Genomic DNA, 12,450 nt, shown 5'->3' on the forward strand with positions numbered 1-12,450 from the left:
TCCAATTCATGTGAAGAAGCACACCTGTATGACACTGTTCAAAAGGAACCTAGATGAGTGGATGGGGCACCGTAAATTCTTACTGGGGATAGCTCCCACAACACTCCTGGACATGGGCTGTCATTACTAAATACAATCCTGGGCACTGACTAGAGTGTGTATGGTATTATGTTGGGATGAAACGGCTAGGCTTGAAATTACCTCCAGGTCGATAGTCTAGTAACTGCCTATGATCCTATGCGTGGAACGCATGCTTCTAATTAGATAGGGATGGGATGAAGGAAGGCATCTTTGGCTTTGATCCTGAAACAACCTAGTACTGCCTATCTGTGAAGCTGGTTTACTGTAAGAAACTGTATGAATCTATTCTGCTGGGATCTACCCATGTCCACTCTGAAAATGGGCCTTGCACAGCACAGTTAACTTGGTCAGCAAAACACAGATAAATTAAAAAAAAATGTGAAAACAATGTTAATAAATAACTGGTACTAAATGAAATAAACAGCTTCAGTACATGGCAGGAAGTTTAACAGATTCCCAGCAACAACAATAAAACTACATTTCTCAAATCTGAGAAGGCTGGAAGTTTAGAAAAGGCCCAAGCAGGTCTCTTAGTGTAGTTTATTTAAAATATTAATTCTTGTTAATTTTTTTAATTAAACCAAGTTAAATGCATGCATCAGGGGAAATTATGTATTTGATGCCAAGACAGATATTTGTTATTTAATTTGTATGTGTTCTGTATACTTGAAATGACATACATGCATGCATGTGTGCTTACACACACACACACACGCACACACATTATGTGCAGTATTAAAAAGAAATGTTTCATTACGCTGAATTTTTTTAAAGGCAACCCAAGATAGCTGCCTGACACCTATGGAAACTCGATGCCTTTTCTGTGACTTGAGACTTGATGCAGAATAATAAAAACTCGCTCATCAAATCCTTAATCAACATTCAGAATAATTTCACATCACTGGTAATGTTATCTTGCAGTTTCCAGCTATGCTTGTATTTTAACCTCTCGATTGTGTCTTGCACAGATTGCAAAAACTTTGGATTACTATCAAAAAGACAAAGGAAAACAGACTGCTTTGAAAAGTACATGATGTACATTTGGTGGTTTCAGCGGTTACAAGTGAGAAGACTGAGAAGACATCATTTCTATTAAGCTGGACATAGGCCAACAAAAGACAATCTCTGCTTTGAAAAGGGTTTTGCAAAATAATATGAACATGAATCTACAAGCAGGCTGAAAGTGTTATGAGCAACAAAAAAAATGCAATCTTGGTGTATATCTTTATGGTTTACAGCATACTCACTGCATTTCACACTTTGTTTACTGCTACAGAAATGTACAATGAAATACCATTCATGCCTCTCAGCTATGTTCAGAGACCATCAATAATCAGATAATGTAATCTACTTAATATGAAATTATAACTTTTATTTATAACATGTGCTATCCCATGTAGACCCAATGGATCAAATACCTTTTTACAGGAGACAGCTGGGGTAAAGTCATCAAAATCAGAAAGATGCATGGAATAAATACAACACAAGTCATGTAGTATACACAATCTGAAGTTTTAGTGTACAATTAGTCAACTTAGTGCATATATATATATATACATTAAAATCTGGCATACACAGTTTATAGCACAAATAACACAGTATTTGCAATACATACAAACAACCAAGACTCAGTAAGTCCTGTCAATGGGTACTTTTAGAGAAATGGAAAAACTTTCCTGTGGGACTGGAGCAAATGCTGTTGACAAAAAGGAGACAGTCTTTTGAAGACGATTCTAAAAGCAAAGGACTGATGCAGCTGTATGTAAAAAATGTCAACATACAGACATCTAACTTAAAATACTAGCTAAAATATACAGTTTTATCTGGCTGTGCAGCACAGATGTATAAAGCCCTGAATATGACATAGGTGAACTAAGTTCACATACTGGCTCAGACACTGAAAAACTAGGTGTGGGAGGACAGCAGTGAATACCTGCAGCCTGCTCCCTCCTCCCTCTCCCCAGGATGAGGGAGCACGCCTGCGGCCTGCTCCCTCATCTTGGGGAGAGGGGGTAGCTTCTGGGGGACATGGGCTTCACTATCCCAAGCTGGCAACAGTAACTCTCATCAGTGTGTATGTGGAAGCATGCTCACACAAGTGGAAGACACAGAACATCATGCAGTGATGGGTGTTCATATCAGCCACCAAGGGAGGGATTAATGCCATAATACAAACATGTCCATGGTTAGGATGCCAGTAAGGGCTCAAACCACCTCCATGGCTACCTGGATGATGGCCCCCCTTGGTTGTCAACTCTTCTGGCTGACTTTCATCCTTGCTGGGAGTTAGCCAGTACAGGGGGAAATGACAGCAGTGGCTTAATGGCTGCCATACATGGAAGGAAAAACATACAGAAAAAAGGATATACAATTTCAAAACGGAATTCCAGTATATGACACCTCTGGTACAAAGAGAGACAGAGATGCATACCAATGCAGATCCTAGTACTGTCCATTCCTTGTAAAAAATCGAAATAAAAGCCACCGACAGAACCTCAGAAAATTCACATCAGATCTTACTTGCACGTAAGCAACTCCCAAGGAAAAAATTAATATGGCAAAACATTTTTTTGAAAACAGTGGAAAATAAATGACTTTACTTCTTTATACAATTAAGTCTTTCAAAAGCCTGCATTACGTAAGACAAACATTCAGATAATAAAATATAGTGTTAATATTTTGCATACTTTTAACATCTCTTAGTTTGACTAACTGTTCTGTCTTACTGCAAAGCTGCAGATAAACTCAAATACAGCAGCCAAACCTCCATTTTTGAAGTATTCAGCAAGCAATATAGCTGATTGAGAAAGTTATGTGGCCCCACAATCTTTTCAGATTCACAGGTTGTTACCAGGCTAACAACTACTATGGCCCTTACAAGCCTAGTTGTGCACAGCAAACCATTTGGATCCCATATCATGGGCATCTATAGAGGTGGGAGGGCATGTTAGAAATCTACCATCTATGTTGCCTTTTTCACTGCAAGCCTGAAAAGCAACTCAATAAGACAACTGTTGCTAAGACAATGCATGTTTTTTTGGCTAAAGATCAAAAGCTAATAGTGATACTTTCCAATGCTAACATGTTCTGGATCAGGAGGGTCTCCAAATCCTACCGTAGTCACCACTGTCTCTCACTTGCTGAACTGGGCTGGCTTGAACTCCCTCACCTCCTTCAGTGGTATCAACTCTCACTCACCCACAAACTAGTAAACCATCCACTAAATGTCCCATCCCTCCAGAATCTACTCCAACCCTATCGCACCACCAGACCACTAAGATCCAGCAACAAAAATCACTTGCAGATCACTAAAGCCAATAACTCTGCTGGTGAAGCACTATTCTCTTGCGCCATAGCCAAATTATGGAACTCACTCCCACCCACAATTACCTCTGTACCATCATGCACCCACTTCAAAACTTTATTAAAAGCGCACCTAAAAACATGCTGGCTATGCCCTTGCAACTCCCACTCTAATATCATCCACCCCATCCAACTACCTTTCTTTCCACTCCACTAACTACCTTGATTATAGCAAGCTCAGATGCTCATAAGCCTAGTACTTATTATACAGCAGGAACTTCTCATTGTTACAATTGTTAATGCCTGTTATGTACTTCACATATAAAGATTCTAGTTGTCTACTGATGTACTATGTTCTTCATCTGTAAATATGTTGTAAGTAATTTCTATGTTAAATTGTTAATCGCTATGTAATCCAATGTAACTACTGTCTGTTTATTTTACTGTGGAGCCTTTCTCCCCGGGCCTCCGCTGAAAATGGACCCACATCCAGTCGGACACTCCCGGTCAACAAATTTAAATAATTAATTAAATAAATAAAAATAAATAAATAAATCACATGAGCATGAGGACTAGTGTACTCCTCAGCCAACAACAATACAAGACAATTAACTAAACTACTGTAATAAAGTAATAACTTAAAAGCCAAAGTATGTGGTGTGACTTCATTCTGTTAATATGGAGCAAACTCTTTCAGCTCCTTTTGCGCACACACCTTCCAGTGGAATGTGCCTCTTCTGACACTGTACACCATATTTGAAGCAGTCACATAAACACAGTACTGTACTTTGGTCTGTTATCGTCAGACTACTCCCTCAAATGAGCTTTATTATCATAGAGCAATGATTATTTAGCAGTAATCATATAACTGTTTTTTTACGTTCACACATAGCCTATCATCTCAAAAAGATAGGCATTTTTCTGTGTACACTTATGATGCCTCATTGTAAAGAAAGGGAAAAACATAATAGCTGCAGTAATGTATTTCAGTTTGATGGTGTCATTCAAAGCCACTGAAGACAGCTCGGCATCACAGGACTCTCAATGTGCACCACTGAGGATCATAGCACTCTTGCTATAAACACTTCAGATGTATAAACCCTCTTATACACAGCTCAGTATCACCACTTTTGCTGTTCCTTGGTCAGCATCACTGTAGACAGTTTAGCATCATGGCACTCTCAGAGAACACATCAAAATTATAGCACTTTTGATGGATAACATCTAAAACAACATTCTCACTGTACACTTCAGAACATCAGAATATGCTGACTGCATTAAACTTAGCTTAACAACTTTTTCAACATTCTTTTCTTAGCATCACACCCCTCACCCACAATCAGAAGATGCAAAGTAATGCTAACAGGTCCAATAAAAAGAAAGTGCACACTCTATAAACTGTAAGTAAAAACAAACAAGCCCTACTTAGAGAGATTTATGGCTTAGCCTTGAGTTGTAATAAATTTATGCAAGACAAAAGCATTATGAGTTGGACTTGCAAAGGGGATGGAAATAATTAGAAAACAAATCAAGAATTCTGAGATTTGGGAGGACAAAAACAAAGTATTCACTGGCTAAATCCAAGAATATGAGACCCCTGATTTAGATCTCAGCACAGTGACAAAACAAGTCAATAGATGTTAACATTACAATGATTGAAGCATGTCACAAACTACATTTTAAAAATTAAGTTTTCAGCATTAGATAGTTAAGGGGCCACTACACTAACAATATGAGGAATACTAAATGGAGCAAATAAGTACTGTATACAGTTTTTAAAGTGTAAAGTAGCAAATTTAATAAAATATAAATATTTATTGAGCAGATGGCTTAATATTGCAGTTCTGTTTGAAAACATGATGCAGAAAGTAGCTACAAAATATTACCTCTGGCAGCAACAATAAGAAATACTGCTCACATTTAGCAGATGGATAAAATTAAATGAAATTTAAAGCAGAATGTTACGCATCACACGTCTTATAATGAATGCCTGACTAGGCAGAAATATGGTCCTTGATGCAGTCTGAATATTTATTTAAAATGCTAGTCATCTGCTAAGCTGGGTGATGGTAGTTCGGCATCTTGTTCATCTTGCAGTACTACATCTCCTGACCTGGATGGCCATGTTATTTTCTGGATGATCACCATAGTAACAGCAACAAGTATTCGCAATGCCAAGAAAGCAAAGGGTACAATAATTTGCATCAAATGGAAAAAGGCTGCACTGAACTTGCTTAAAAAACAAGTTAAAAAGAAAGTCACAAGGCTTACACATGGATACAGAGAAAGCTTTGCAAACATAAACGCATGTTCTTTTCCACCATATCTGACAGATGGATGCAAAGTTTCTCTCTCCTCAAAGAGTGCCGCAGTCCAGATGGCAAACTGGAAGATGCTAGCAAAAAAAATAATAAAGCAGCTGACCTGAATGGCTTTCAGCTCATTTCTGGACTTAACATTAAATTCACTAGTCAGCTGATAAGCTAAAGGAAGACCACCAACAAAAGCCAGGGAAAATGTATTCAGAAGTCCCATCAGACGGGTAGATTTGGTAACACACAGGAAGAGAGAATGGTGGACAAACCAGAGGAGACCAACAGTCACAAATGATCCAAAATATGCTAGGAATGCTGGACCGAACTCAGACAAAGCTTCTAGAAGGCTATTATTAGTTTTCTCTTTGACTTTGGTGGGGTCAGGAACACTGTTTTCACTGCAAACATAAAAGAAGAAAATTAAGACTAAAAAACAAGATCACTGATCTTATTGTTTCCCAGGAACAAAACAATTTAAAAAAGAGTCATCACTCAAAAACAGAAGGACATACAACTATTTTTGTTACATTTGCTTGCTTGCTTAAACCAGGAAACATCTCACAATACAAATGGGAGTTAAACCAAATTATTACGAACAGCTTGCACTGAGAGATGTTCCTCTCCGTCAAAACATATCCATCTTTCATGTATCATCACAATTATTCATACAAAATATACTTTAAATTACTTAACCCAAGCAGAGATTTTAAGCTGACATGGCAATAGCACATGGAACACCCATGGATTGATCATCACTTTAAGATCTCCATCCCAAGTCTCAGGATGTTTTATGCAGCCTTTTCAGATGAACATCCATGTACAAAAGCAAGGCTTAAATATCAATAACTTAAATTCTCACAGTATATGTAACAAGGAACAGCAGTCGATTATACCGGGTGCTCCGGTTTCCTCCCACATCCCAAAGACATGCTGTAGGTGGATTGGACACTCTAAACTGGCCCTAGGCATGAGTGCGTGTGTGTGTGTGTGTGTGTGTGTGTGTGTGTGTGTGTATACCTTCTGTGGAAGGTTGGGCACCGGGCTGGCAACTCGACACCATAAAACTCCACTGCCAATCATGAGCAGACAGGTGATCCGCTGTGGCGACCCCTAACCGGGAAAAGCCGAAAGAAGAAGAAAAGAACTCTAGCGTGACATAATACACAAGAGAGAAGCCAACTTGAATATGCATATGAACAGCAACAAGGTAAATACCCAAGGACACAAAATCTTAAGACAAACCAGAGGATATAAAAAGGCCATAGATGATGCCACTGAAGTGAAGGATGGCACAAACAGAATCTTGTTTTGAAAGCAATATTCAGACCAAATATACTAACACTTAACATATCTCTCCAGAGCTGAATCAGCACCTTTTAGTACATATTCTAGCTTGGGTATCTGAAAATAAAGGTAAAATTCCATGTTCAAGTGACTTAAATATAGACTGTCTAGATATTAAATGTAATATAACAAATCACATGCAACTATGCTATTTAAAACAATCACTGACAAAAAACAGGTAAAATAAGTTTATGTGACAGGATATTTAAATCTCATCCAAACTTTGAAGACGTGCAAGAAACAATGTACATGTATAACTGCTTCATACTGAAGGCATGTGCCAAACGTAATGTGAAAGTGACTGATAGCACACACAAACATAGACACACACTGACACACACACACCATGAACTCCATCTGAAAAATATGCAGCTTATTTGAGACAGCATTGCTCATAGCTCAAGGCAGCAGTACTCACTTGCCATTCACTCAACTTGAGTCCTATGTTAGCATGCACATACAGAAATGCTGAGCTGTCTCGTATCTTGGAAGAACATACTTGTTATACAGTCAGAGTTCCCCAAAGCCCTGCAATGAAAATGCTCATCTATAACTTTTCAGATTTGCAAAAAAAAAAAGAATGTAGGCATACATACATACATACCTCAAAGACAGCTGCATTTGTAGCTGCTCATGTGGTATGCATGAATGTCATTTCAGAAATTAGATACTCCATAAGGAAAAGTTAAGAAAAATTGCATGTTTATTAAATGCCCACACACTGTTAGTTCTAGGTGTTCCATATGAAAAAGTTGAGAAAAGGGGCATCTTTATTAAATGCTCCCACTCCATGTTAGTGTTGACCTCTGGTTCTAAGTGTATGCAGCTACTCTGATCTCATTTCCTGACATACCCCAACTTCTTGTTTGATAGTGCTGTCTCCTGGTTCTAGGTCTATGTAGCTGCTCTAATCTACTTTCCCAGCTTTAACTTCTTTAGCAACACCTTTATTTTTATTCATTTTTTACAAGTTTGTTTAATTCACTGTGTCTTGTCTCTCTGGTTCTAGCTTCTGTTTTCTCTTGGGCCAAATTTCCAGCTGTAAAAAGAGCCTCAACCTCTGGCAATGGACGAGAGTGTTCCAGTTGTGAGCTGCCAAGTAAATACAACTATTCAGTCTGGCATGCCAGACCATGTGAGGTACACACAGCAGGTGTCTGAATTGTGCACTGATTTTATTACAGGAATTCAGTTTGACACAAATACTATTTAACCTTAAAATAACTAAACCGCTAAATATGTGTATGGTAACAACAACACGAGTAGTAACGTCAAAAGGTAGGAGCCAACAGTTGATGTTACAAATTCAATACTCATATCCTTAAGCTAACAAATAAACTAAAGGCCACAAGCACTTAAAATGTAATAATACATTTATTTATTTGAAACAAATAACATTAAGCATTGTACTTGTTAAAAAGCAACTATGAAAACAGTGATACAGTTCCCAAAGAAAATACAAGACAAATGAGTTTAGGCAGACAGATGGCATAAAGAAAAAATAGTAAACAGCTTATCTAGACGAATTACTAGTAGTAGTTAAACTGATATACTGAATTATAAACTCTGACATGCAACTACAACAGCAGTTGCATAATTACATTAGCCAAGTGATTCAGCTTTAATTTTTTTCATGAATGTATTCACTGTACACAGTATAGAAGTTTACTACTCAATTAAAGTGGCCCTGTTTCTACTTAAGAGTCCAAGGCAGTCCTTAACATCTGAATTTAAAAGCAGATGATGCTTTTCCTGTTTTTAGACTCTTCTAGCTCCAGGAGGTGCAAATAAGGTAACGCATCCTTGACCTGAACTGACATTTCAAGAACGGAAAATGTGTGCACATTTGAGAAGCAGTTTTAGTTTCACCTTATAACACTTTTGATACCTTTCCAAAAAAAAAAAAAAATTCATGCTCAGTAAAGTCACATTTTTATTTTATGCATTTTACATGCTACAAGATTTACAACAAACATTTTGTTCATGAAAAGAATATTTACATTAAAATTCTGCTTAATGCAGCTTTAGGATATGTATTTCCATCCATACAACACTACTTCTCTACACAAATCACAGTAGAGGTGAACAGTTCATATTCAAAAATCCTCAGTGGCAGAAAAGAAATGATGCTGACATTGTATTAACATCCCCATGATATGAATGCTTGTCAAGATGATGGCTTGTTCTATGGCACATTACCAGACCTGCATCACCTCTCTGCATAGCTGGTACAAACTTGTGCCACCTCATCAAGGTCTGGTTGTCTAAATGCAGGGGGAGGTATTCTAATCTTAACTTCCAACCCAAGAGTTTTCAGACTAAGTAACACTGTCAGCAGTTCTAGTTGATTTATGTGGGCCACACACCTCATGAGGGCTTCACTTTTCCTGAACAAACGAGACAAAGCAAGCTCTCCACCTGTTAGTAAAACATCTGACATCAGGATCTGTGACAGCTTCTGTGGCAGGAAAGGACTGCCTACACTGAGGTTGGTGGGAATTATCCACCATGATGGATTTATACCCAATGACACTTCACAGTCTGCTGCACCACCTGCGCTCTGAAACATATGAATGCAGCTGTGATGGTCATGACTTCCAAGTGACAAACAAGTCTCTCTTAGCCTGGACTCTTAGCTGCATCCCCAGCCAAGATGCCAGTGCTATAACATCTTGGGCCTTCTCCACAGAGGGAATGAATGAACGTGAAGGGAGTTCAGTTCCATCATAATTAATGCACTCCATCGATATGGGACCAGACAGGACTTCTCTGAGTATATGAAGACCTACAGAGTCTAAAGCCAAGTGGGCACCCACGTCATAGATGATTCAAGGGAATTCTACTACTTGGCCACCAGAAGCCAGTCATCATGGTAGAAGGAATACATTAAATCCCCTTTCTTCTACACTACTACTACCATAGCTACCAAATTGGTAACACTCCTAAATGAAGACTAGAGGCCAAATGGCAAGATTAAGAATGTGATGCTCACTGAGAGAAAACCAAAGGAGCCTCCAGTTTAGACCTCAGACAATGATACGTCAAATGGCACCCTTCATATCCAGTGATACCACTCAGGTAACCTACTGTATCAGGAATATGATCCCTTACAAAATTACCATCTGAAACTTCACAAACCACATATTCGCATTTGAAGTCACCTAGCTGATGCTGACGCAAAAGTCTGCAATATTCTTCTTTAAAAGGAAAAGGCAGAAGTACAACACTATGATGTTCTATGAAATGGCTCTAGTACACTCTTGTGGAGTGGAGTCTGGGCTTGTTGCTATACATCTGCAGAGACACTTTGATCCCTGAGCAGTTTACATTCTGGTGGAGAACCTAGTAACTTTATGATACGGCTGAATGTGACCATACTGAGAACTCACCAGTCCATGATGATGGTCTTTAGGCCAAGACAAATTCAAAAAAAAAAAAAACTGGGCTTCCACAGGTCCTTCTACACAAATATTTGAATTATGTCTGCTGAACCTGTGGAGCCATCCCCTGGGAATTGGCCTGGACAGATACATGCAGGCAACAATGCTTGATGCTTCGAAAACTACGTTCATCTAAACTAGGAAGGACAGAGGCTCAATACCCAAAGAACTGGGATAGTCAAGAAGAATAGGACGATGCAATGGCTATTGCACAGACCATCCACATGGTCAAAACATGTTTCTTTTGTTGACAGTCCTTTATCAGACTGTGCAAACAGGATATCACCCCAGAAAGTACATCTACAACAGCCTGCCTAAGCTCATTCATAAAGGAGGAGAGTCTGAGCCATGCTGTCCACTGCCGGCTCATATCATACCAAAGTCTGCCGCCCAATTCAAAGCATCTGCACAGTCAACTAGACTTAGGTAAGCCATCTCTTTTGGTGTAGAAGGATAAAACCTTGACTATAACCCAAGTGTTCCAAGTTCATTTAGTGTCTCAGTCTTCTGCTCGAGCTCACATCTGGAGGATGGTCATGCCTATCTTCAGTAGATGGGACAGACTGGGACTCTCCAACATCACAATCTCCACTGGATGGGCAGTGATACAAAGGACAGGTTGCTCATCCTCCAGGCTGGGGACAGGTTAGAGCTACACTAAATATGCCCTCATGGCTGGGATGTCAGCAAGGGCGCAATCTACAATTGAGGCTTTCAGAAAGATGGCCTCCCAGACAACTTTTAGTCTCATAAAAGAATAGAAAGGATGAGGGAACAAATGGGTATTGCTGATAGAAGGTTTGATGGTCATCAGGTGCAGCGGCAAAAAGCTTACAAACTAAAGCCATTTACATAAAAGGCCACCAAAGAAGCCATAACACAGGAGTTTTCCAGACCCTCTTTGATCTTATCAGGCTTGCTAGCTTTTCCATTGACTAATCAACTCAAGAGGATAGAAATCCAGACAGGGGAGACAAATAAATAAGGAATCTTACACTCGGTTTGGAAAAGGATACTGTAGCTAAAGCCTCGGTCTTCTTATAAGGCAACACAGTAAAAGGTGCTGTGGTCTCTATGATCAAAGCTAGACTGAACAGATAACACAGATGTGTGCCTAGGAATGCTTTCTTAGGATGTCAGATCACTCCAACAGAGGCGCATAGAGGAACTTAGCCTTCCGGAAATCAAAGATTATGTTATCGGTGTCCTTCCTGCATGCATAACTGGCATCCCTCAAGGGAGGCTCTATTGATGGAACATACAAAGGCTCCTCATCTTTCATGTCCAGATACTGATTAAGGAATTTATGGTGGGAAGACAGAGACCTACGGGCCATTTTCTAGTGGACTTCATCAGCACGATTTCCTGTAAAAAAGACAGGTCCCCTGGGAGATTTAGAGGAAGTGGAGGCTTTGTTACTCTTATTTATCTCAAAGTTAGCATCTGTTTTCCCTTTTCCATGACAATGACAGGGAGAAAGGTCATACCTAAAGCTATCTTTGAAGCTGGCTGTTGAAGGAGTGACAGACAAAATTCATGCCAGAGTTGGGATTCAATTATGACACCTCATCAGTGCCTAACACTGGAATTAGCTCACACTCCTTCAGGGTAGACTCCTGCACCAGCAATAATTCCTACCAGACAAACAGCTGCAAAAGGCTAACATCTGCTCTGATCCAATGGCTCCCATTGCTGTACCTAAACCTGCAGAAAACTCCATTACTGTAGCCTGTGAGTCATGCTCTACTCAGGTTGAGGCTTGGGAAAACTTCTTACTGCTGAGTGCAACCACAGAGCCACCAGCAGCCAACTTGAGAGACCAATTCATATTTAACAGGTTCGGCTAAGATATACTCTTGATGCTTAAATGTATGTGAAGCAGCAAACACAGCCCAGGCTGCACTCCCAATGTGGATGTCTGGTGTGCATATCTTGCACTATTCTTATTATCCAATAAAAAGTGCAAG

General features: G+C 39.3%; 1 protein-coding gene across 1 annotated transcript in view; it reads right to left on the minus strand.

Moving 5' to 3' along the window:
* Positions 1 to 5,179: 5,179 nt before the first annotated feature.
* TMEM175 (transmembrane protein 175) overlaps positions 5,180 to 12,450 on the minus strand; it is a 668,934-nt gene continuing 661,663 nt past the window's right edge. Inside the window, exon 10 of the mRNA XM_044059461.1 lies at positions 5,180 to 6,097. Within this exon, the coding sequence (XP_043915396.1) occupies positions 5,428 to 6,097 (670 nt within the window). The 3' untranslated portion in view covers positions 5,180 to 5,427. The remainder of the gene's footprint in view (positions 6,098 to 12,450) is intronic.

Source organism: Protopterus annectens, chromosome 17.part0 (genome assembly GCF_019279795.1).
Source record: "Protopterus annectens isolate FY-2018-M chromosome 17.part0, PAN1.0, whole genome shotgun sequence".
NCBI lineage: Eukaryota > Metazoa > Chordata > Ceratodontiformes > Protopteridae > Protopterus > Protopterus annectens.